General features: G+C 44.7%; 3 protein-coding genes across 16 annotated transcripts in view; 2 read left to right on the top strand and 1 right to left on the bottom strand.

The window, feature by feature from the left end:
- The first annotated feature begins 3 nt into the window (after positions 1 to 3).
- On the top strand, positions 4 to 10,391 carry LOC146761803 (uncharacterized). Of its 9 annotated transcripts, XM_085537523.1 has the most exons (8): positions 4 to 83; positions 1,173 to 1,271; positions 5,008 to 5,147; positions 5,695 to 5,775; positions 7,338 to 7,428; positions 7,688 to 7,874; positions 8,675 to 8,772; positions 10,253 to 10,391. In XM_085537523.1, exons 2-8 carry the CDS (start codon positions 1,269 to 1,271, stop codon positions 10,379 to 10,381), a joined length of 729 nt encoding a protein of 242 aa, XP_085393649.1. In that variant the 5' UTR covers positions 4 to 83; positions 1,173 to 1,268; the 3' UTR covers positions 10,382 to 10,391. The 9 variants fall into 9 exon arrangements, with proteins under 9 accessions (XP_085393649.1, XP_085393657.1, XP_085393650.1 ...); XM_085537531.1 differs by lacking the exons at positions 1,173 to 1,271; positions 5,695 to 5,775 and adding an exon at positions 5,826 to 5,918; XM_085537524.1 differs by lacking the exon at positions 1,173 to 1,271.
- On the top strand, positions 4 to 21,366 carry MPPE1 (metallophosphoesterase 1). 5 transcript variants are annotated; one of them, XM_085537516.1, is made up of 11 exons: positions 4 to 83; positions 1,173 to 1,271; positions 13,119 to 13,503; positions 14,343 to 14,451; positions 14,762 to 14,865; positions 16,059 to 16,139; positions 17,500 to 17,608; positions 18,385 to 18,456; positions 18,565 to 18,687; positions 19,331 to 19,471; positions 20,893 to 21,366. In XM_085537516.1, exons 3-11 carry the CDS (start codon positions 13,229 to 13,231, stop codon positions 21,073 to 21,075), a joined length of 1,197 nt encoding a protein of 398 aa, XP_085393642.1. In that variant the 5' UTR covers positions 4 to 83; positions 1,173 to 1,271; positions 13,119 to 13,228; the 3' UTR covers positions 21,076 to 21,366. The 5 variants fall into 5 exon arrangements, with proteins under 5 accessions (XP_085393642.1, XP_015710715.2, XP_085393643.1 ...); XM_015855229.3 differs by lacking the exon at positions 1,173 to 1,271; XM_085537517.1 differs by lacking the exons at positions 4 to 83; positions 1,173 to 1,271 and having other exon boundaries at positions 14,343 to 14,529.
- Positions 19,462 to 25,511, bottom strand: part of GNAL (G protein subunit alpha L) — a 170,723-nt gene continuing 164,673 nt past the window's right edge. For both annotated transcript variants that reach the window (XM_015855233.3, XM_015855232.3), the window contains exon 12: positions 19,462 to 24,565. In XM_015855233.3, coding sequence (XP_015710719.1) covers positions 24,419 to 24,565 — 147 coding nt within the window. In that variant the 3' untranslated portion in view covers positions 19,462 to 24,418. The remainder of the gene's footprint in view (positions 24,566 to 25,511) is intronic.

Raw genomic sequence — 25,511 nt, 5'->3', positions numbered from 1 at the left:
CGCGGGGAGGACTGGGAGGAGGGAACGGAGGCCGCCGCGCTCGATGGGGAGGGCGGGTCGCGGCGGCCTGGCGCTAATTTTAGGTGAGCCCCGGGGGCGGATGAGGGGCCGGGGGTGGTGTGGATGAGAGCGGCAAGTAGGGCGAAAGGCGGTGGCGAGGCTGCTGGCCCGGTCTGCCCTGATCCGACCCGCCCGACATGGCCGCTGCGGGGCTGGCAGTACTCGGCGTGGGCCGCTGTGCTGTGTGAAAACCAGGCCTAGTGGGCTGCCAGCCGCACATCGGCCGGGCTGTGCGGCCCCAGGCAAGCAGGGAGTGTGTGTGTGTGTGCTGCACGGGATTGTGCTGCTCTGGCCCGCCTATATGGGTTGGCTGCTGTGTGAGAAAGTGTGTAATCCTTAGTGAGGAGCTACATCTGAACAGGCTGGAGTGGTGGGCTGAGGCCAGTGGTATGACCGAGGCCAAGTGCCAGGCCTGCCCTTTGGTCACAGCAACCGTGTGCATTGCTAGAGGCTTAGGGATGGAACCCTGTACTGAGGAAAAGGATCTGGGGTTGTTAGCTGAACATAAGCATTGTGCCAATGGCATCCTGGCTTGTATCAGAAATAGTGCAGCCAGCAGGAGCAGGGAGTGATCATCCCTTGGTACTCAGCAGTGAGCACCTCCAGTGCTGGGCTCAGTTTTGGGTCCCTCACTGCAAGAAAAACATTGAGGCCCTGGAATGTGTCCAGATAAGGGCAGTGAAGCTGTGAGGGGTCTGGAGCAGAGTCCAGACAAGTACAGGGAGCGGCTGAGGGAACTGGGATTGTTCTGTCTGGAGAAAAGGAAGTTCAGGGGAGACTTTATTGCTTTCTAAAACAACCTGAAATGAGGCTATAGTGAGGTGGGGTTCAGCCTCTTCTCCCAGGTAACTAGCAAGAGAACAAGAGGTTGTGAAAGGCCTCAGGTTGTGCCAGGGAGGTTCAGGGTGCGTATTAGGAAATAAAAATTCTACTCCAGAAGAGTCGCATGGCACTGGAACAGGCTGCCCAAGGAGATGTTGGAGTCACTGTTCCTGAAGGTATTCAGGGGCTTTACAGATGTTTGAGTGATTCTAAATCTTCGTTATAGAGAAATACGACCTGTGATGGATGTGTGCTTATGCAGTAGGGTAACCTGTCCTTCATATTTACAGTACCAGGTGAGCATTTGGATCTTCCACTTGTGTCAGCCCAAGTGAGGCTTTTCCAAGTGACTCTCCAAGTGACCTTGCTGGGAGAGATGTGCTAGGATGGTAAGTGAATAGACCAGTGAGATGTCATAAAAGTAGCTTGAACTTTGCTAGTTTCTCCTCATGTCTCAGAGCTGCTGCAGCATTTGGAGGCTTGCTGTGGTTAAGCTGCTGTATGAACCATCACAGAAGGCTGAAATAGCAACTGAACGAACCCTCAGAACTTGCGAACTCATCTCAATTGTGGTGAAACACTGGAAAACAGAACTGAAGAGCCAAGAGGAGCACTTAGGAAATCACTGACTGCAGCTAGTGTTTTAAGACCTTACAAAATACACTGCAAAAAACAATAGTTTCCTGTAAGCTCTATAAAGAAGGCTGCTATTTGCTGATGGCTGTTTTATTACTCCCGTTCTGAAGCTTTTTCAGGCTTCCTTTAGCCCAAGCCTGCAAGCAGTAGGAGCTTCTTGCTGCTGTGAGCTGCCAGTTGCTCTCGCAGTTGCGTGGTTTGGGGCACGCTGCAGTTGTTCTTTGCCTGCTGGCTCAGGCTCTGGGCTCACCTTTCATGGCTGCCAAGGTCTTTCGTAACCTCTGATCTTTCATAACCCGTAGTGCTAGCCAGTTCCTCTCACACGCCTTCTGTCATCTACACACATGCCGTGCTTTTCATCCCATTGACTTGCAGTAGACTCATCCTAGGTGAACTTGAAATACAGGTGTTTCTTGGGTGCTTCATTAGCCTGAGTTCTTCTGAGATTGACCTGGGTCTTGCAGAGGTCGGGCTTCCTTTCCTGAGACTAAGTGCTCAGCAGAGGGGAAAATACGTTGCAAAACAGAGCGTGGAGTGCGTGCAGTCTTTGATTTCCTTTTCTCACAGGCTGTAAACCCCTGTGAGTTAAGTGGAGGTAGTATTCTCCTTCATTTCCTTTTCTAAACCGTTGTGCAGCATTTCTCTGCTGTCTGTGCCGCCCAGATCCTGTTGGTAGCCAGCTCTGTCTGCAGTACTGCAAGTAGGGTCAGTGAGAAGGGAAGCTGCTGTGACTGAAATTGGTTTACTTACGCCTCAGCCAACAGTTTGCCATTCTCTTCGTTGACAGTAATTGCACGCTGCACTGATGCAATACAATTTGTTGTAGTTCTTAAAGAGAATGAGTGACCTCTTACAGCCAGCACCAGGGAAGCTGCAGATGTCTCCAGATACAAATAGCTGTCACTTTGCAGGTTTGATGGATGATCTCTTAATAGGAAATTAAACGAGAGAGCAAGTGACTAACAGCTTTAATAAAAACGGGGAGGGGAGGGGGGAGCAAGTAATCCATTGGAATTATTAGCCTGATGGTGGGAAAGAGCATTTCATTGGCGACAGCGATTAGCTTGCTGCACTGTTATTAAAGCACTTCAGCGTAATTCCGTACAGGTGGTCTTTTTACACAGCATAGGATTATATTGTATTAGTCACATAAAATCAATGTTTACTGTTTCTAGCTCCTTTCTGTGGAGCTTTTCTCAGTACCTCACCAAGAATGAAGTTTGAGGCTGACGGTCTGTCTGTAAGAGATGACAAAATGATGACAGAATGTGGCAGTAGTTTGAGTGTATTTGTCATGTAGCAGAGTAAATTTTATTGCTGATAAAGAGGATGCTTGGTCCAACATTTTATTTATTTTCTTGTCTTTTGGGGGTTCAAGAAGTGAAGGTACATTGTAAGAAGACGTCCCCATTTCTTGCTGGATTCCCATAAAGAACCACGCATGTGCTTGTTCTGCTCCATCAGAAACAAAAAGAAATTTCCAACACTGGCAGTGTTTCACGTAATGCTCATTAGGGACTCCAGTCTGAGCTGCTCTCAGCGGTGTGTTAATTGTTCCCTGTGTCTCCTTCCTGTTGCTCAGAGTCATACCCTGACCACATTTCTCCTGTGCATCCAGGAGGCCCTGAGGTCACTGCTCACTGAGTGCCCTCCACGTTTTCCTTCATGCCATAAATTATAAGAAAATAAATTGGTCTCAAGTGGAATTTGGCCTTCAGATCCATCCGGGGAGTTTGATAACGTGAAAATCAAGATTTTGGCTTTAAGATCTGACAGTTTGTAGTAAAATGGTGTCAAGTGTTTTCTAGAATTTTCAAACTGGCTCCAATTCAAATCCAATCCAATCAGGTCTTTGTGTTTGATACACGGGAAATATTATTTGACTTCAGATCTGAATTCTGAACTTCATAGTTGGCTCTCTTCCACAGGTGTGCTAAGGCTCAGCGTAGCCAGATTGCTCCCTATTTGAGGGAAGGGTCCAGAATACAAACTGGATTACTACTTTCAAATCGAAGCTGAAACTGAGATGGAGGCCCTTCCCCACCCCCACATTGGCCATTTGGTTCAAGATTGTTCCAGGATTTTTCAGCTGGCATTTGTTTGTGAGATCGACAGGGCTGGTTGGGCCAAAGAATGTAATGTCTAGAAAGAATGTGTGAATTCTTCCACACAGAAAGGGACTCGGGAGCCATCTTTGTTACCTCTGGTAGATGAAAGAGGGATTCATTTGAAGCAGATGATTTTTTTTTTAATGTGTTTTTCTTATAAAGGCATCAAGATTTTCACAGGAGAATTTAATTCCTGGAAAATCTCCTGAGGATAGTAGGTCTTGCTGAAGGTTAGAATGACATACACTGCCCTTTAATCTGTATGGAAAAAAAGGTTGTGCCTGGAGTTATTATGGGGTTGCATGAAGTAATCTCGTGCTCAGAGATTTTCTGACAAATTCAATGATTTTGGTGCACATGTAGCTGAAAAAAGCGCTATGGGTCACATTCCTGCTGCTTGGCAATAAGTAGCAGGCTCAACACCAGTGGGATCAATGACGTTTTCATTTGTGTGTGCCAGCATGAATTGTGTCTCTGTGCATACAAAACTATTAGAAACAAAACAAGGAAAAAGGAATGTGTTCAACAAACTGCCTGAATAGTTACGTAGGGAAATGCTTCGGCTGTAATTGCAGTGACAAAACTATGACATTCCTATAGGTCTCTTCACTCATTTCCCAGCTTTTCTTTGTGTTGGTTTCCAGTCCGTACAATGGAGATGTCCTGCTGATAATGTTTGAGTTGTGAAAATATTTGGATCTTAAAAAGCGTGACTAGATGTTGCTTTGTTGCCTGCTTCTGGGTTGGCAGGAGATCAGCATTGTGCCCAGGGCTAGTTACTGTGTTTGTGGAAAGGCTAGGGAAAAAAAGAGTCTGGGTCTGCAGATCTCATGTCTAAGGATGATCCAAACTGTGGGCTTGTTTTGTTCGCTGCTTTGGACTTATCTGGGTTGTTCTCTGAGTTCTGCCCAAACGTGCTGCTCAGGGAGGCTGTGAAGCCGCCTCCGGAGACATTGGCAAACCCGGCTGGACCCGTTCCTGCGCTCCTTCTGTAGGGAGCTGCTGTGGCAACCGCGGGCTCCCTCGGCAACAGGGCGGGAGCAGCCGCGCCTGCGCCTCAGCGTGAGGAGGGAGGGGGCGGCCATGGCGCTGCGTTCGGTGCACCGCTGCCTGCAAGTGAGTCGGAACCGGGCTCTCTGCCTTCCGCTGACCGAGCGTGGGGTGATAGAGTCGGTTGGATTCCATAGCCTGTGGGTCCGGACGCCGGTGTTGTGTTCCGGAATGGGTGAGGTGATTGGCGTGGCTGTGCCCGCGAGGGATTCGAAATGGAAGCGACAGAACTTGCAGGAGGGAATTACAATCTGAAACGTCGTCATTTCCGTTAATGCGTTATCTGAAAACGTTGCTTCATTCCTCCTTTTTTGCTTCTCTCGCCTTTCAGCTCGGTGCCGAAAATGAGCAATTAGTCAAGAAGCTGAAAAAGCTACAAACGAAAAATAAGGAGCTGGAAAAGGATTTGTCTCAGATTCAGGAAGAAAGGCGGCAGTGGCAGTTAGCAGCTGGTTGTGTCACCAGCAGAGAGTAAGAATTCATTGCCAAACTGATATCTTTTGTGTGTGTGTATAAAGAAACGCAGCATTTCAGGACTTGTCCATGGTTATCCCTCAGACACACCGAGCCTTATCTATCCTTTCTGTGCTCTGGGGGCAGGTAAAGAATGGCTGTGGCAACTTGGACAAGTCACCACTGTTGTACTAGAAACTTTCAGTGTCACTGTGTAACAGCCCCGTGCCATCTGTGCCAAGCAGTAAGAGTTCAAGAGGGTTTTGCCTCCAGACAGTGCTGAGAGAGTTCAGTTGCATCATTTAAAAGATTTGGCAGCTGTTACCTGAGAAACTGTAGTTGTAGTGCTTTGAGAACAGTCCTGCCAGGGTTTACTTAAATGTTCTTGCAGTGTCCAAGTTCGGTGTTTTCACAATCCTGCCTGAAAACTTCCGTGGTAGAATCAAACTGAAGATGAGTTTAAACTTTTCTTTTTTTTTTTTCCTTTTTTCTTTTCCGTTATGTATGAGCCAATTAAAATAGTAAAATCTAATATTATTAAGTTGTTGTGTTTATTTTGATGAAGCGCTCAGATTCAAACAGACACACGCGTGTGGCGTAAGGGTGGATACAGCAAGGATCTTAATCCAGAGGGTGAAAGTGCCAGGTGAGTTCTTGGAAACTGGTTCTTCAAATTAAACATACGCTTCTCTCTAGGGTAGAATGTGTTCTGCATGGTGAAGCCAGCTGAATTTTTGTTAAGTCCAATGAAAGCTGCTTTCAGCCTTTGAAACCGAGTGGAAAATGATGGTAAAATTTTAAAAGAATTACTCTGTCTTAGATCAAACTTGAAAATGACACTGAAGAAAGAAGTTAACTGCAGTTTGCCAGTTAGTGTTAAAAATAAATCCTTGTAACTCCTTTTTTGATGGAAAAGGTAGAACTGCATTTTAAGAAAATGCATAGTGAAACATTTTATGTTTCATGTTTTTGTGGCTGTAGAATGCCTGTATTTTTTTTTAATTACTTTTTTTATATAATTACCTTACAGCATACCAGACTGCTGACAACTATGTAGAATGATGTCTAGCTCTTGGCTTGAACTGTGTGACTAATTAGATGCTTTGATTGAAGATACTTGAATTATTCTTAGAGACAAGTGGTGGCCCTGTGTTGTGTTAGGTCGTGCATCTGTAACTAACTTCGCTTGTGTCATCAGTTTGTATGTTGTTTACAAAGCTTTTCTGTGCTAGTATCACTCATCCTGTTTGTGGTGCTGTCATAACATAGTATGACTGCCAGTCTTACCCTAATTTTTAATAAAATGGGGAAAAATATCTGTTGAAATTCATCAGTTGCTTCATGATTCTGGTGTTTGTACACTGGATGCAGAAGAGAATCAGGGAGGGAAAAAAAAAAAAAAGCAGGGCTTGTGGGTTGAGATTAAACTATTTATTAAGACAGTGGAAAAGAAAATAGTTATGACTGTGCATGTGTGTGTAAGTGTATATAACAAGGTGCACAAGCAACTGCTCACCACCTCCCTGACCACTGCTCAGCTAGCCATATGAGCAGTGGAAGAGAGCCAAAAGAGCACCCAGCCACTTCATAACTCCTTCTGCTTGATGTCATATGGCATGCGATATCCCTTTGGCCAGTTTAAGTCAGCTGTCCTGATTCTGTTCCATCCCATCTCCTCGGGACCTTCACTGAGAACAGCCTTGGCTCTGTACAACACTGCTGAGCAGCAGCTATAGACATCAGTGTGTTATCTGTTGTTTTTCTTCCTAGAACTAAAACGTAGCATTATACCAGACTCTGAGGAAAACCATTCCATCCCAGGTGAAGCTAAGACAGAGGGTGACAAATGATAGATGTGACATGTTGCAGACTTGCTGCCACCCTCCTGCCCTAGGTCTTCCCTCAGTGGGTTGTTTGTGCTGAGGTTGGCCATCTGGGCTAGTGAAAAGCACTGAGTCCTCGGCCTTAGTGATAGTGGTTCTTTGCCATTAGTGCAGACAGTTCTTTTACCTCTCGCTTTGCAATTTCTCTAGTGCTTTCTGTGTTGCTGGTTAAACTTCATTCATAACAATCTTAATATTGCCATTACAAGTCTCCAGTAAAACTATACCCAAAGGATTGTTTGGGATATGCATGGTACTTTTATCATAAAGCTTGTTTTGTTGGCATTCATGCTTTATTGCAATTTATACATTTCTTCTGTTTTAGACTATTACAGCTGTATAATAATCTACAGAAACGTTATGTTAAGGAAATGAAAACAAACCAGGAACAGAGTGAAACAATTAGAAACCTCACTGTAAGTAGACTTTGTAGGAGGTGGTATCAAATAGCCAAATATAAACTCTTTGGTAGATAGAAAAATCATTCTTAGGTTTGCAATATGGTTTTGCAAAGTTTTTTTTTTGCAAAGTCTTTTCCTACTCATTGTGCCTCCTGTTTCCCGTGCTGTTGGGATAATGGGAAATAGTCTGCATTCAATCAGTACGTTTCTGTTCACACTCAGTTGAACTATGTTTCTGCTATGCATTTTAAAATAAATGTTGGTTTCTTGACAGGTGAAAATTCATGAGCTAGAACATAATCTTCAGGAGCAGAAGCAAAGGATTGAGCAATTGGAACGTAATAAGGTTCTGTGGAAAACTAATGCAGTTTCTGGGAAAAAAAGTCAAACCCTAGAGGGAGAAATAGTGTCTCACAGAGACACATCTAAAAAGAAGGAATCCTGCTGCAGTAAATACTTAGGTAATGGTAGTTCATTTCAATGATGCTCCTGCTGCTGTAGCCACCAGAGGGGGATGAGTTTCATTTCTGAACCGTAGGCACTCTCCACTTTTTTTAACACAGCAGCATCTAAAATGCTGCCATTTTAGTATTGTCTGAGAATCCAATTCTGCACTATAGCTACGGGAATGAGTGCGTGGCTGCATTCACTAGCATTCGTTATTTATTCCAGTCAACTTCATTTGTACAAAACTTAGTAGCTACGTTCTTTGGCTTTCAGACAGCGATCCACAAGAGAAACTGTTTTTAGCCATAACACGTGCAATGAATCCATACAATATTGGTTTGTGCACATCTTTGTATTACCTTAATCTGTAGGATAAGGTCCGCTCCTGTTCCTCCAAAGCATTATTAAAAAAAAAAAACAAAAACAGAACAGTTGAAGAGATCATATAATTTAGGTAAAATTCTTCAGGAAGTGGCCAGCAGCAGCTGATGTGACCCTTTCTTAAGTCGAAAAATGATAATCAAGCTGTGGTGCAGCTGTTTTGCAACTTCTTTTTAAGGGAAAAATCCCCATGTTCTAAGAATCAGTTCAAAAATGCCCAGTTTGCAGATTCTGACACCTTTTGTAGCAGCTGGGGATGATCTGGGCCAATTCTTAAGAATTAAGTCACCGTAAGAAAAAGATAACTGAGAAAAGCCGAAGCGTAATTTTCTAATAGCACAAAAAGCAGGCAGCTCTTTAGCTGCGGTCTGATTCATGCGAGGGGGAGGCTGACTGTAATGGCTGAAGTCTGTATTTTGTTATTTGAATATAGAGCTGTTGCTAAAGGAGATTAAAAAGCTGAAGAAAGAAAACGAGAAGTTGTCTGCAGAAAGGAGAGCACTAAGGAAGGAATTGTCTGGATTAGACAAGGTAATTTGTTATTGGGCCAATTTAAGAACAGGTGATTTTGGAAAAGTAGAACTTTTCTGTCTTGGTTGTTAGCAAGCAAAATACATTAAAAAATCAACGTATGCCATTTTGAGAAAGAATGACTCCTTAATGTAATGGTGTCCTGTAATACTGCTTAGCTGAGGAAAAAGAATAATTATGATTTTCTTTTTACTTCAAAATTGTGAATTTTCATGTAAATGCTTTTTATAATGGCTTGACAATTGAATTTCCTCCACGAGAGATTCTTTGTCTTCAGCTGTTACAAGATCAAAATTGCAAGTGCTGGTAACCGAAACCAAAACTGTGTGTGTGGCAGAACTCTGACCTTTGGAGGGCCACCGATGGTTTGTTGTAGGTTGTCTCCACAGTTATCAAAGGAGTAAGAGTGAAATGTTGATAGTTCTTGAAGTGATATGGGAAGGCGGAGAGATCCTATTTAGCTATAAAGGATTCAGTTTAATATTACTGGACTAAGGTTTTATTTTTAGCATAAAATGTGGTTTAATTGTTTTAAAAGCAAATAATGTTGTGCTCGCTTTCATTACAAAGTTAACGGTAAAACCTGGTGCTAATTAATTAGATGTGAAATGAGTAGAGCGTTGAGCCTGGATAAGCTCTAGGTTCCCCTTGCTTGGGAGTCAGGGACAACTCGTGGCTGAAAGTTGAATCCTTCAGAAGAAGAAAATACTGATCTGAAGTTACGGACCCATTTTTTTTTGGTAGTTTTAAGTCACTGTGCTTACTTAAGATGTGTCACTATTCCCTTAAAAAAAGTCAAAAGGAGAAGCAGGAGAAGATGTCAAATGTAAGTAGATAACAGTGTTACTTTGGTAGGTAGGACCTTACAGATTTGGTAAAATGAAGTTTTGATTGCTTATATTCTGCTTACATTTTTTGGGTCTTCCAACGCCTTTTGACTTTGCTTACAAAAGTGTCTGAACCGCTCGATAGACTTGAGCTGTGCCATCCCTGGTTGTGTTTAAGAGCCGTTTGGATGTGGTGCTCAGGGATATGATTTAGTGTAGGGTTTTTAGAGTTAGGGTTCTGGTTAGGCTGCAGTTGGACTTGATGATCTTCAAGGTCTTTTCCAACCAGGCTAATTCTATGATTCTATGTAGAACAAGAAACAGTGACATTATTCCCTTGCCATTTTTGGGTTGCCATTTCTAATCTTTCTGACAAACCAGCTTTTTTTTTCTTCCTTCTGTCATGTCTCTTGTATCTTTCACATTATCAGCCTCTACTTCAGGCTCTGAAGTAACCTAATTTGTGTTTGCATTCCCTCTCAGGGCAAATAATTTATAATGGTTATAATGGGTGTGTGCTGTGTTTGCAGAACTTGCCCATATCTCAATAAAAGCAGAAAGTGTCTGAATGTGGGAACAACAGAAATGCTGACCAGCTCTTACAGAGAATATCTTTCAAAGAAACTGAGGTGATCGTTTTTGGGTTTTTCTAGGAGTTTTTCGAAGAGGTAGAAGATCTAAAGCGTGCAGTGCTGGAATCTGTGAAACTGAATAATCAGTATGAGAAGTGCTTGAAACAAATTAGTGTCGTCTTTGGACTTCCTTTTACGGTACATGTGTAACTGCTCCTTGATCCAATGGCAAGTAGGTTTGCTATGGTTTTTTAATACCTCAAATTTGAAACGTAGTGCTGCATTTTGATACTATTATGAATTCATTAATACCAGCTCAGTGTAGGAAGCTGTTCTGAAGTATTTTACATGTTTGATTTTGTACGTCTGGCTTTTAAATAAACTGTGGTCTGCGTAACTTCAGCCGAGTTTTCAGAGCTCTCTTTTGCACTCGTACAATGCACCAATTGCAGCTGTGGCTGTGGGCGTCTGTGGGAGAAATCAAACCTTTGTGTTTCAGTTTGAAGAATTTCCCAATATGTTGTTTCCTGTAAACAAAACATATATACAAAAAAAAGCCCACAACAAAGCAAGACCGCATATGACTATAAAAACCATGTAAAGACTGTCCATTCTACTGATTGGCTCTGTATGTGTGTTTGTATCTCGGGGCAGCCTGGTCTGGTGGTTGGTGCCCCTTCCTGCAGCAGGAGGGTTGAAACTAGACAATCTTTGAAGTCCTTTTCAACCCAGGCCATTCTATGATAGTACATATTTAACTCATGAGAAGCTCTTATTTGATTGAAGAGTGGGGATTACTGCTCCAGTATTTGAAGCGCTGATAGGAATCATGTGGTGAGAGTCAGAGCACACAAGGTAGAAATGTCCCGTTGCTTCAGAGGGAGGCTGAGAAAAAGCTTGGGATGCAAAGACAGAACTAAGTTGTGTGCTTCAGAAGGGAAAACTTGGGACATCTGAGCCTGAACTTGTTATGCTTCGAAACATATATAGACCTGGTATTATATTCACTGAAGGTTGAATGCTGTAACCTTGTGACATTACAATGGAAAAAGTGAGTGAAACCTTTCTTAAGGTGAGAAATACTGTGCTTATTTGTACCCTCACACAGCTTCTGTAGTGTAATTACAACACAAAGACTCTCATATTGCACACTGCGATAGTTTGATAGCTCTAAATTAATTGGCCTAACATGATGTATTTAGGGTTCAATGTGCACTAAGTTAGAGGCAGGATAAAGCTCTGAGCTCCTTGCTTCCTGGTCTGTCTGCAAAGCATCGTATCGTGTTTTCCTTGCTTCATCCTTACCTCACTTGTAAATAAAAGCTGGATCTCACCTTCGTGACGACCTCAGAAAACTTTAAAAATCATTCTTGTGTTGGCCACGGCCACATATTTTGAGCAAGCAACAGTGAGAAGTCCCTCAGTCTCTACTGCTGGCTTAGCTCAGTAAGCCCTGGTGACAGCACATGTTTTGGTCCAGCCTTGTGAGCAGGAGGAGTGGCAGCGCTGCACAGCGCCGTGCTGCAGCACAGCTCCATCTTGCAGCGCATCTATGGTCTGGCAGCGCTATTTTTGGCCTTTCCATCACACGTGAGGGAGAGAACAGCTTCCTTCCGTGTGGCCTCTGCTTGTCGGTGCCCGTATGTGAGGCTGGGACAGCTGGTGCATGCGCTGCCATTTGGTGTGCAGAGATGAGCAGCTGTAAGCACACGGCACAGGCAGGATGTGAGCAGCTGTCGGCTTACAGTCTGCAGGGCGAGGTAGGAGAGCGACAAGGGCAATGCAGATGGGTGTTTCTGTTACAGGAGCTGTCCTTCAGCTTCTTCTGCCTTGCAGGTTTTGATTTATTTGTCTTCTTTCATTGGAAACATAGGGTGCAGATAGGAGACCTCGGGCATCTTCTCCACTCGGTGATGTGGCTCCCAGAACACTAACAGCCAGCAGTACTACGTAGAGTTGATATGAAAAGCTCATGTTTAAAAATAAGTGTCTGGTATCAGATGGAGGTTTTAGCTATGGAGAAAAAAATACATATGTTTTTTATTGCATAGAATCATAGATTTGTTGGGTTGGAAGGGACCTTTAAGACCATCTGGTTCCGGCACCCTGCTATAGGCACGGACACCTCTATCTAGGCCAGGTTGCTCACAGCCCCATCCATCTTACCGCTAGGGTACAATTTTGCTGTTGTAGGAAGCAAAACAGGGGAATGGTGACAAGAATTTCTGTGGGTTTCTGTACAAGTTTGTTGTTGAGGGTGTGAGTAGCACCTTGACAGCTTCCCGGAGTCCCTGCTACTCTGTTAGAGCTGTTGGCTTTTACAAAGTGGGTCTGTCTGATGCAGACTGGAGCCCTGGGAAGTTGTGTTGGGCCCTGGCTGATTGCCCTTGGCAGTAAGGCTGCTCTCTCTTGGGATGCTCTTTTCTCATATGCATTAACATGTGAGAGAGATTTCTGTAAACTTGAGAAGTTAAACTATGAAATGTGTGTGTTTCCTCCTTAAGCCAGAAGCGCTGAGTTTCTCTGTAAGCAAGTGAGATGATCTTTGAGTCCTGTTAAAGTTGTGGATTATCAGAGTGAAGATGGTTGTTTGGATTAGCCTTCAAAAGGCATAAAATAAAATTAAGTTTTATAAACAAGGAGTAAATTCCTTTTTTGAGCTACAAGCTACCCTGGGTGGAAGAAGTTAGGAAACACAATGTATTTGTGGCTCATTTTTCCACATTTCACTTGTTTTGGGTTAGTAAATTGTTTTTGTGTGCGTATATGTATTGCCTGATGGTTGGACTTGATGATTCTGCTGGTGTTTTCTATCCTAGACAATTCTATCACTGTATGTTTATATGCATTTATACCTATTACCCCAAAGATTTCACACTGATGAGAAGTGAACACTGTTGGCCTTTCACAGCAGCAGCTCAGCTTTTATTTTCTGTTTTCTTCACAGGGATTTTATGCTGATATGGAGCTTTTCTTGGCCCTCTGACCAAACCCTTCTGTCCTCACCTCAGAGAGTAGAACTTAGCCACTGGGAAAGACTCCTGTGCCGGTGCTGCAATGCTGAGTGCCAGCTTTACCAGTATGAAGAGCCGTCCTTTGAAGAAGAGGATCTGTTTCCTACTGAAACTCGTGTGCTTTGTCAGCTCTGTGCTAATATTTTGTGAATTTTTCATTTATTACTTGGTGATTTTTCAATGTCAGTGGCCAGATGTGGAAGGTGGGGCTCACACAGGTAACGAAGAGACTCCAGCTTCAGTTCTGAAGGCCATGTTTTTAGCTGATACTCACCTGCTTGGTGAAATCAAAGGACATTGGCTGGATAAACTACGAAGGTAGTAATTTAAATTTTGGCATGATCTCTATCCTGTCTTTAGAGTTTTTAATAATAATTAACGGGATGGATGTTTAAAACCTACGTTGTGATAGTCATAAGAAATATGTGTGCACCTCTGGCTGCATGTCTGCATCTGGACTGGACAATAAACCAATGCTGATGCAAGGTTAAGGAAGGGGGCAGCCCTCAGCGTTCAGGTTATATGTGGGAGTAGGTACTGGAGCACTTCAGATGGGTCAAGTTGTCTTTTGCAATGTGTTGTTGTTTATGAGGAGGCCTTAAAAATGGAGCCTGAGAACTTTTATGTTCCAGCACTTAATCCCTTTAACTGCAGAGAAAAGGAAGCTGGGAGATATTCATAGTAGAAGAATGAGCGGTAGAATCATATCTAAACCCAAAGGAAACCCAATAATGACCACTGCACAAAGCTGTGTTGTTGTTTTGGTTTTGGTTAAAAAAATGCTGAAAAAGTACTGATTTTAGCATGATATGACCCTTACACATTTTTTGCTGAAGAATTAATAGTGTAGTAAAACTCATTCAGTAATTTACTATTCTAATAAATGGTTTTTTAATGGAATTGCAGTAGCATTAAACCGATTTGGCATTCCTTTTTGCATGATTTCATTCTGACCATATTGCCTTGGAATTACTTGCACCAGGTAGGAGGCACCTACAGCATATAAACTCAATTTCTGAGTATTTAAATGGAATTTCATGGCAACATTCACAGTGTGTAGGAGCCATCTTCCCGTTCCTGGCAGGCTGTGTTCATGTATGCACAGTGGGGGATGTAGAAGTTACGCGTTGATGACTGGGTGCATGTTTTCCCTGTAGGGAATGGCAAATGGAGAGATCTTTCCAAACTGCTTTGTGGTTACTGCAGCCAGATATTGTTTTTATTCTGGGAGATGTCTTTGATGAAGGAAAATGGGACTCGCCTCAGGTATGACATGAGCAGCTCTCTTGTTTCAAAAAATGAGGATTTCTTGAAGGAAATGGATGGCGGAAGAAAGCAGACTAGGTACGCAAGGCTCTGTTTCATGTTACTACAGTTCTACTCATAGAAGTTTGTCGTGTTTTAGATACAAGTTGATGTGCTTTGATTCTCATTCATTTTGGCACTTGGCACTTTTCACCTGATAAAGACCGTAGGAAATGTGAGCATTTTACTGAGCGCATGCTTCTGTATTGTACACTTGTAGTTCCTTCCCATGTTGTGGAACAGCATTAATTTCTTCATTTTCTTCATGCAGGCGTGGGCTGATGACGTCAGGAGATTTCAGAAAATGTTTAAATACCCACTTAGTACTGAGCTGGTGGTTATCGTTGGGAATCATGACATCGGGTTTCACTATGAGTGAGTCCTTTCAGTGCAGGGGATACATGAGTGCCAAGGATGAAATGTTCTCGTGCGTGCAGTAACTGGTTTTGTATCTGGGTGACTTCCTGTGTTCATGTGGAATATCTGTGATCAAATGAGAAGGCATTGTAATTTAGAGCACGATTTTAACAAGTAACTCGCCTGCATCACACAGAATACGTTTTAGGACAGGTTTCATAGAATCAGAGCGATTGGGAGGGATCTCTGGATACTGCCCAGCCCAGCCCCCTGCTAATGCAGGCTCCCTGCAGCAGGGCACACAGGAAGGTGTTCAAGTGGCTTCTAAGTACCTCCAGAGAAGGAGACTCCATGACCTCTCTGGGCAGGTGTTCCAACAGCACTCCATCAGCCTCACAGTAAATCAGTTTTTCCTCATGCTTAGATGGGACTTTCTGCATTCGGTTTTGTGCCTGTTGTCCTGTCACTGCGGCACTGCTGAAATGAGCCTGGCCCCATCCACTTGTCTCCTGCCCTATTGATGTTTATAAGCATTGATAAGATCCCCTCTCACTCTTCAGTTTTCCAGGCTGAACAGCAGTAGATACTGCAGGCTCCCAATCATCTTTGTAGCCCTCTGCTGGACTCTGTCTAGAAGTTCTGTCTTTCTTGAATGGGGGAGCCTAGAACTGGACACAGGGCTCCAGATGTGGCTTCACTGTGGCAGAGCAGAGGAGGAGGACCTGCTGGCCACGCTCTTTTTAATACGCCCCAGGATTCTATTGACCACCTTGGCTACAGGGGCACTTTGCTGGTTCATGGCTAACCTGCTGTCAGCAAGGACCCCCAGCTCCTTTCTTTCAGGCTACTTTTGTGCTTCTTCTTCTAGAGCATGTGTGAGGTTGTTCAGGGCTCACTTCTGTGTTAGCAGAGGAGTCTTGAAGTTTCTTTAAGTTGGGCTTCATGTTCTGCAAATTGCTTGGCCTAAGCGTATTCCTTTCCCATCTTCTTTTGCCCTGTGCTCCCATGGGACATCTGTGACTGGGACAGGACACAGTGCTGTCAGTGTCCCCGTGCTTGCTGAATGAATGCATGCTCTAAGTAATGCAGCAGCAAGCCGTGGGAATGGCCTAAAAACTGCAGAGCAACTCTGTCAGATTATTTATTATATACTACTATTTACCTAGAATGCCAGTGTCTTACCTCAGTTGTATTTTTATCCTGTGTTGCAGAATGACCACTTACAAGGTACATCGCTTTGAAAAAGTTTTCAACTTCACTTCAGGAAAGCTAATAACTCGAAAAGGAACAAAGTGAGTATATGTATTTATACGTATATAGATGTTCTGTCAGTGAAATAGGAGAATGAGAACTGGAAGTGATTTTCTAATGAAATAGTAAGGGAATGCTTCACTTCAATCTGACTATTTTTACTTCATACCTAGCTTGTGTTATGTTCAGTGTGACACGCTTTGTACAAACATACTTAGATCTGGAGGGAAGCTTTTGCTCTAAGCTTGGTCAGCTTTCTTTCAAATGGAAAAGTACTGAGGAGTTGGAATGACATTCTTAGGTTTGTATTTGTACTTCCTCACAGCTGGTAATGACCCATGGCTGTAAACAGAACAGAATAGGAGTCAGGAAAGAAACACAACCAACCCCTGTGCTTGCAAGCTAAGAGTTTCATTAATTTTAAAAACTTCTTTGGTCCTTGTCTGAAGAATTTCGGAACACAGCAGGTGTTTGGCCACAGGTTCCCCAAATGGGAGGGGGGTGGTTATGCAGATGCTGTTTGGACTGAGGCCCTGAGCACAGAGCGTGGTGCCAGAGCTGTTACTGGGTGCGTGCTCTTTGGTACCATGCAAGAGTCTGTTGAGAGACAGCAATAGTGGGAAAGCATTTGTTTTTAAACCTGAGATGCTACAGGAGGGGAAGAGCCACTGCTGCCCTGCATTTGGCAGCATGTTAGGAGGTTATCATCACTCATGGTAGTGTAAGATCCAGAAACAAGAAGGTTCCACTGGTTAATCAATTAAGAAGATGTTTAAAATATACCAAAGAGGTCTAGTAGTGCTGTTTTTTTTTGGTTTTTTTTTTTCCCTCAGGAAGATGGGCTTCCTGAATGCTCAGTATAATGCTGTTGTTTATCATGTAGACGTAGGGTCCTACTGCAGATAGATATTCGGTTAACCCGTGACGTGGAGGCAGGCAGCCAGATGCAGTGCTGTGGGGCTTTGCAGTCGTTCTCAAGAAATGGAGAATCCAAAAACACTTCTCCGTTGCCTGAAACGTGTGCAGGGAGAGAAGCAAAGCTCTTCCTCCCAGAATTCAGTTTAGTCGACTTGTAACATTTCACTCAAATTCTCCTTCAGTATCACAGTAGTTAAGGTGGAGTAAACAAAAAACACAGCAGCCAGTGTATGGTGCAACCTAATTAATGACCGATTAGAAAGCAGCCTACAAGATAGGCCAGTAGCTACGGGATGGACACTTGAAAAGGATTTGCAGCATGTGGCTTCAGAAGCTGCAATGTTCTGCAGTTTTGCTCAGCTGTGTCCCATTTTGGAACCCTTTCATTTTATCAAATAAGGCTTATCCTCGTGTGCATGAACAGCAAACACCTTCCTGTCCTCACCGCCTCACCCCCTTGGCTCATGGTGTGATGTCTTCCAGCTTTGTCCTGGTGAACAGCGTGGCCATGGAGGGCGATGGCTGCACCCTGTGCCGCACTGAGGAGGTGAAGCTTGTGGCGCTTTCTCACAGACTGAACTGCTCCCAGCAGGTAAGGGTCTGTTGAAGACATGGTGGTAGCCAGCAGCCTGCCTGCTGCACTGCTGTAGCAGCAGGTGAAGGCTGTTGTCTGAATTAAACCCACTCCCAGTTCCTGCTGTAAGGTGTTAGCAGAGCTCTCCTCATTTATCATTTTTGCCTGTTACTGGTGCTCACTTCCTTGTTATTGCTGCCAGCTAACAGAAGCTGCCTTCTTCTGATCAAATAAGCCATGCACTTCTATTTTTGTTCACTGTTCTGCTCTGTATGTCCTATAGTACTTTTCTGATTCTGCTTTGGTCCTGCTTGCTTAGCCTGGTAATGTTTCAGTGGCATTATTTCATCAAACCCAGTTGCTTGCTTCATCCCTCTTCACCCTCTCCTAGGAGACAATGCCAGGTGGGCAGCACTGGTGATGGGTCTGAAACCTCCTACCAGTGGAAGAACTGCCTAACCTTAAATGCTGCATCTCAGGCTGCCTTCAATCTCTTGTGCCTTCCTTGTGCAGTGGGAGCCTGTGGTTGCTTTCCACCTTCAGGAAGAGTGCAGCTCAATTCACACCATGGTGTGAAAGGGAAATCAGAGCTTCCCCTTACACCTGCAGCAGTCTCTAGAAGTTGGTGCAGTAGTTAAACATTGTACTCTGAGCTGATAATGCTTTTCTCAAGAAAGGAAACAAAAGAATCGAAAACCCAATACCTCAACCTGTAGCTATTGTGTAAGTCCTTTCCCCACCCCTTTGGTACACAGAGGTGGGGACAAATATGCATGGATTGATTTTATTCACAGGAACAGAACCATCCCCAGAAGAGGTGCAGTGATGCAGAAAAGCCTCCAGCTTCACAACCAATCCTTCTGCAGGTGAGCTGGGGACAGGCAAGGCAGCGTGCCTACGTGCTTCGGGTATTTATGACCTTTCTAGAAAGGCTGTGTCACTGACAACTCATCCTCGCTTTGCATGTCACCCAGCATTACCCTCTCTATCGGAAGAGTGATGCAGAGTGCAGTGGAGAAGATGCTGCCCCTCCAGAGGAGAAGACCATCCCATTTAAGGAGAAATACGATGTGCTGTCTCAGGAAGCATCACAAAAGGTTTTCTCTATCGGCTGCTTGAGTATCGGAGGGTGGGTGGGTTGGAGAGTGGCCTGGGTCCATGGTGACCTGGCTCAGACATTCCTTAAAGGGCAAATATTTTCTGAAATAAGCCCCCAGTGGCTCCTGCTTACTGCGGCCTCTGAGAGGCTGCTGGGTAGAGCTGCGGATCAGCCCTCAAGGGTCAGCATGATCTGGGCCTTGATTCTGCACGTGGTAAGTGCAGGTGCTCTTAAGTGTGTTGTGCCATTGTTATCTCTAGTGTAGCGTTCTGTAGTTTACATAATGCGGTGACTGATGGCAAACCTAGCAGAAAAGCCACAGTAGTAACTGCAAGAGCATGTAAAGTTGCTGCATGCCAAAGACCTGCATGGATGCTTTCGTGCTCATCCTACTGTAGGGAAGCTGCTTTAGCAGGGGGTTGGACTCCATGATCTCCCAGGGGCCCCTTCCAACCCCTGTGATTCTATGACAGTGGTATCACACTATCAATGTAAGCCTAATGGAGAACAGTTGATCCAGAACACTCCATAAGATGGTTAGAATTCCCACACTTTCATTCTGTCAGAAGAAGAAATGGGCCGTGCACGCGGTTTCCTTTTAGTTACTGCTCACTGCTGTGCTTTCCCACCGCACACTGCAGCTGCTGTGGTGGTTCCATCCCCGCCTGGTTATCAGCGGGCACACGCACAGCGCCTGCCAAGTGCTGCACCCAGGGGGGATCCCAGAGATCAGCGTCCCGTCGTTCAGTTGGAGGAATAGAAACAACCCTAGTTTCATCATGGTAAGTTTTTAATTATTACTGTTTGTTTTATTTTTTTTGTCAGATAACTCTCATAAATAAATCAACATGGCAGTCAGCTCTATTTTAAAACTGATTCTACCTGTAAAAACAAAAAGTAATAAAAAAAAAATTGCCTACCCACCCGACCCACTCAGTACACTGCATCCACTTTATAAAGTACAGCTGTGGGAGCCACGTTCTGTGTGGTACAAAGCAATGCTGTTAAAGACCTAATCGGTATATGGGTACAAGCATCCGACATTTGCTTATGAAGAGGGCGCGTTGTAAACTGTTGACTTGTAAAAAAAAGCATCAGTATTGTGCACCGAACAGTAGAAAAGACTCACTTTGCTCAGCTGATTTACCCGCTCTAAACAAAGACCGTCGCCACCCTGAACCTTCACGTGGTGGTGGTGGCCTTCAACCATGGGCACGGATCACTTCACACAGGGAAAGCGTTGGTTGCGTGCCCAATGGGCCACCTCTCTGCATCCCGTTTGTGTTCACGCAGTGTTGGTTATGCTCACACAGGCAGCTCCAATGTTCTGTATATCCTCAGAGGTAAATCAACACATTCCCCAGGTCAGAAAGAAAACCGAACTCCAAGAGACACGGAGTAAGAAGCAAAACTTGCACTCTGTTTGTGGAGTGGTCATTGACCCGGGGGTGGGAGAAATCTTTATGGTGTTTTTCTGCTGTTGAGTTTTGGCTCCATAATACACAGGTAACCCCAACCTTTGCAATTCGTTTCATGCAACTGTTTGTCATTTTTGTTGAAAATTAGTTGTGTTTACTCCATATTCCTGAGAGTAGCTGCCTTCAAACTATTGGATGCTCTCTGCACGTGCCAGACGAAACAAGAGGTTGGCCATTTCAAGCAGCATCCTCCTTGCTATGGTTTTAGCTCAGCCTCAGGCTGCTGTAAACTTGAATTAGAGGTCAAGCCAAAACCTAATGAAGTTCTCTGTTGTTTAAGCTCGTGTAGGCAATTTGGATTAGCCAACGTGTGTTTTGCAGCGTGTAGTGGGTAGGAGGAGGGCCTGGGGGTGAGGAAGGGGCACATTCACAAAGTCAAACTCAAGCCCAGGAAGGCTGCCTCCAGGCTGCTTCCCCGCAGCTGGAGTTGGGCTTCTCCCAAAGGCCGAGCTGAGGAGTAGCCCAGCTCCCTGGTTACTCTAGCTGAGAAGCAGGCAGATTGGTGCCTGCGCTAATGCTGGCCTGCTGGCTGCTCCAGTTAGAGCCCGGCACCACCAGTAAAGACTCTTCAGCCCCCTGGAGAAGGCACTGGTACTGGGGAGTTGGCCCCAACCCTCCACACCCAACACAAAACTTGGGAGCTGGAGATCTGCCCGCCCTGGTGCAACTCCAGCTGTGGGACCCACTGTAAGAGCGCCATGTCACTGTCTGCCTTTCTTTTCCAGGGCAGCATAACACCAACTGACTTCTCCCTCCACAAATGCTTCCTTCCACGTGAGAGCAGAGTCTTTGCTATATACTGGGCAGCGGGAGCCCTGCTCGTCGTCCTGGTGCTAGCTCATTTTCAGCTTCTCACTCCACCATTTTATTTTGCTCAGCGTTTAATCAGTAAGCATAAAGCAGCATGAAGAGCCAGACATCTGCATTCAGTCACTGAAATACCAAAGCTGAGAACAGTCAAACATCAGACTATATTCATGCCAGCAAATGACCTAATTTGATTGCTAGTCTGAAGGCAGGTTGCATTTACACATACCATAGAAGTCCTATACAGCTGATATGACTACTACAGGATAAATAATTAACTGAAATGAACGTTCCATGCTGTACAAAAATACTGTATTCTACAATCAAATGAGTCCTTTTCCTGCTATAATTTTTGTATCAAATATGTATATTAAAAGTGTAACTGTACATTATGTAAATCCTGTCGCCTCATCACTTGTCTGCACTGGTGTCGCACCCTTGTGGAGGCTCAGTGCTGCAAACCGGAAACGTTTCTCTCTTTTATTGCTGTGTGGCCCTTCTAATGTCATACATCTATTTGGTAGGGTCAGGCAGAAGCAAAGATGCATCGGCACTGAGAGATGCAGATTTCCATTGCCTCTTTAGAACGTCCTACACAAGGGACAAGAAACCTGGTGGTTCCTGTCATGCCGAACTATTAGATGGCTACCATTTGACATCTACCAGACAGCAACAGGAAGAAGCCTCGCAGATCCAGTTTGCTGGTACAACGCCTGAAACCTGCTCAAAACAAAAGTAGGGTGACACCTCAAGCTGCTATTTTTAAAAAGATGTGCTATGATGGGCTTAAAAAAACAGGGCCCTATTGCATCCCAGAGATCTGTGTGGTGAGGGGCCCTCCGGCTGCCGCTCTGCAAGAAGGAAGGTCAAACACAGCCGCAGTAACATCGTCCTGTGCCTCAGCCCCCAGCTGCAGGCAGGTGCTTGGGGCAGGCATGCCGCCTGTTCCAGTCTCTGGCAGGGCTGCCAGGTCATAGCGTTTCCGCAGCGTCCCACTGCAAAGTGCAGTGGCTCTGTGCTGGGGAGGTGGCAGCTGCAAGGAGCCCCCCGACCGGGTGGAATAGAGCTCAGCACCTCTGCATGCTGTGCCTAAGGGATGGTGCGACAAACCTCACTGTGCCTCCCCACCCACCCCAGCGAAGCTCCTGCTGAGCCCTGCTGGGCTGGTAGCTCTTGGGGCAGGGGCTGCTTCTGAGGCCAAGACCGTCTTCTGTTATTTATCCTGGTACTTTCTTTGGTGCGGGAAGCGAGAAAATCTCTGCATGCAGGGGTTTTGTTGACTAGCTCAGCTCAGTCCACCCAGCCCTTGGCTTTCTGGGAAATATCTGATGACTCAACTTGCACGTATTAAAATCTACACGTTTCCGAGAAGAGGAAACGGTCACGTTATCGTGTCTACAATGGGGTTGTTTGTCATCAAATAGGAACAAGGACTGCAGCGGGCCGCAGTCTGACTTGAGCTCGAGAGGTGGTGGCGGGGGGGTCTGTAACCACCAGCGATGCTTACAGCAAAATGTTGATCGAAGCGCCGAGTTGTAGGCCAACATCGGGAACGTGTCAGCTCTTAATATCTCCCTAACTTTAAAACGAGGAGTGGGAACGGTCCAAGTGTGGCAAAACGCTCTGTGAAGTAATATAGTCTAACACTTCGCTAGGTTTCTGTTATTGCAACTGTAATTTTAGACATTTGTACAGGTTATCTTGGACACAGGAAAAGTATATAGTCACAGACAGAAAACACCTATGTATAAAATATAAAGCAGTGTTATAGTTACTAAAAAGGACATGCCTTATTGCTACAGCAATCCTTGCTTTTATATATTGTACTGTACCACAACTTGTTTTCGAGAATGTCATTTGCATAAATTATTCAAGTTTGAGAAATATTCACACGTTTTGATTCTACAATATTTAAAATAAAACCGTTTTCTAACGTGTCTCTTTATTAAAAGAGAAATAAAAATGTCATCTTGTAATTCTCTTAGGCCAGACACGAGGGTCGATACAACTTTTTGTCTTCTTTCTCGCTATTTACTTGCACAATGAAAGCCGCTGTTGGTACAGAGATCGAAGAGCTCTACAGAATGGTGCTTTGCACGTTCACAATCGGTCTGCGCCATTGTGAAGTTCTATGAATGACCGAAGAATTACCGAACATAGTTTTTTTTTTTTTTCTAAATAGAAAGGAAAAAAATAATAATTAATAATAATAAATCCTCGGTTCCCATTAAAACAACACCAGGTTGCGATTTGGACACTCGAATGAATTCCAATGTTTTAAAGCTGAGACTTCGAAAGAGAAAGGCATGTTTGCTGCAACATCCGGTGACGGTAATACCTCACTGGGAAAGGTAAGTGGTTAATTTGCATAATTTATAATTTTTATACTAAAGAGCATTTTTATATAAACCAGAAAAAAACCCCTAAACTCTACAGATAAAGTTCTTACCTCCAGTCACTGCTGCAGGTAAGGTTGACATCAAGCTGTACAGCGCAATCAAAAACATACTTACATCTTAGCTCATTTTACAGGTACAGCCATAATCAAGGCACAAAGATCTTCTACAAGTATTTTTCTTCAATAAAGTTGTACAAAATAATATTACATTTTACAGTCTGTACAATATAATAAACCAGCAGTAAAACAAAAAATATATATAGGGAGAGGACCGTCGTCCAAGAATGATCGGAACGAAAAGGATCATTTGTGGACAGCACAAACAACGTTAAGTGAGGGCGGTCAATTTTCTGCCTAGATGCGACAGGCTGAAAAGGAGCTGTGATTCAAACGCCTGAGGCGCGCAGAGACGCTGAGCTCCGGAACCCCAGAGAAATTGCTTTGTCTTCACTATTCCTCTCAGTATCTACTCTACTTCCTGTGCCAGTAACGGCTTAAAAGAGGAGGTCACCGTATCAGTTGACCTGCAACTCAGAAATGCTAAAAACTGTGACGGAGTAATAAATATTGTGGTGCTGCTACATTGTGTGTCTACTTCCTCGACAGTATTTAATAACCTGATACAAAGTGCATTAATCTTTTTCACCCATCAAGTACTCTTCAATGTCATGTTTAAAAAGGAAACCCACACGGAGGGAGCGCCGTGACTTAGCGTCGTCCAGCCAACATCCTGCTCCGAACTGGCACCGACCCGTGGGTCGTGCTCCCTTACAACAACGAAACCCGAGGGAACAGAGGTAGCCAAAGGGCTTAGTGGAATGACGAAGAAGTGGCATGTCAAAATAAAGCACAAAAATAGTCCCAAAAAGCATGAAGGAAAACCAACCCAAACTCGCTTCAAATCAGCTTTAAGGTTAAATAATTAAAGTAAACCAAGTGAAGAGACTGACATTTCTATAGTATATTCTTCCACCCTGTGTGGGGTAGTATCAAGAGAAAGAGTAAGGAGCAAAGAATTTAAAACCACAGGTTCCACGGCGATCCCCTCACAAGAGTTCGTACTGGCGGAGGTGCATCCTCTGGATGATGTCCCTGCAGTCGTTGAACACTCTGCGGATGTTCTCTGTGTCCACGGCGCACGTGAAGTGCGGGTAGCAGTAGTGCCGGCCGTCTCCGCTTGCCGTACTTATCCTCTGCAGAAACAGGCAGGGAGAGGGGTTACGGGTGCTGCTGGGGGCTGCTCTACACCACTTTCCCCTCCCAGCGACCTGTGGCCTTACACCCCCAGATCATTTTTCCTCTGTGCAGCTTTCCACCCCCAGGCCTGCAGCCTTTGGTTGTTGTGACCGAAGTGCAGGACTGAGAGTACGCTCTACCCCCTAATCCAGATCATAATTAAAGATATTAAACAGGACAGGTCCCAGTACTGGCTGGCCCTTATGGAGCACCACTAGTGACCTGGATGGTCACCAGTAGAGGCACCCTAGAGGTCTGCTCTGAGTACTGGCAGGGATGCTCGACCCCTTTGCACTGAGCTCCACCTACTTCTGCAGCCTCGAGCTGCTGCAGTGCTTCCCTCCTCCTTCAGGCAGTTCCCTTTGAGCAGCATGATCTCAGCACACTGCAACGAGCACAACAGCATCTCTGCATCTCTGCGTGGTGTGCTTAAAGCAGCTGTTTGCTGGAAGGAAGCAAGATGGTGTTCAGACCCAAACCCTACCGATTTAATAACGTTCAGACTTTTCCTTGTGCTTCACTGAAGTAATTGTTCTCTCACTAAATGCTTGTTTACACTTACATTGCACAGCCACTCCTATCCATCACTGCTCTGGTGATACCTGGTCAAAAGGTCAGTTTCTAAGGCTGTCGTCTTTGTGCCCTGGCAGGTTATAGGATTTTAGGATGTGCGATATCTGGGGGAGGGGATGACAGTTTCCAGTGAGGACACAAGCATTCTGCTTCAGGCAGCTCAGACACTGCCTTTGAACAGGCAGCTCCTGCAGCTCCACAAACAGCTTTTTCAGAACCAGACTGAATCGGAGTGGCTGTGCCCCTGATTTAACAGGGGTTGCCTTCACACTGGCCATGCATTAAAATATCAGCGGATGGAGAATCCTGTGTACAGAACACTGAAAGTGG

Source organism: Coturnix japonica, chromosome 2, assembly GCF_054131305.1.
Source record: "Coturnix japonica strain WE chromosome 2, WE-NBRP24, whole genome shotgun sequence".
NCBI lineage: Eukaryota > Metazoa > Chordata > Aves > Galliformes > Phasianidae > Coturnix > Coturnix japonica.
The sequence above is the reverse complement of the archived record's forward strand: the minus strand, read 5'-3'. Positions and strand labels throughout refer to the sequence as shown.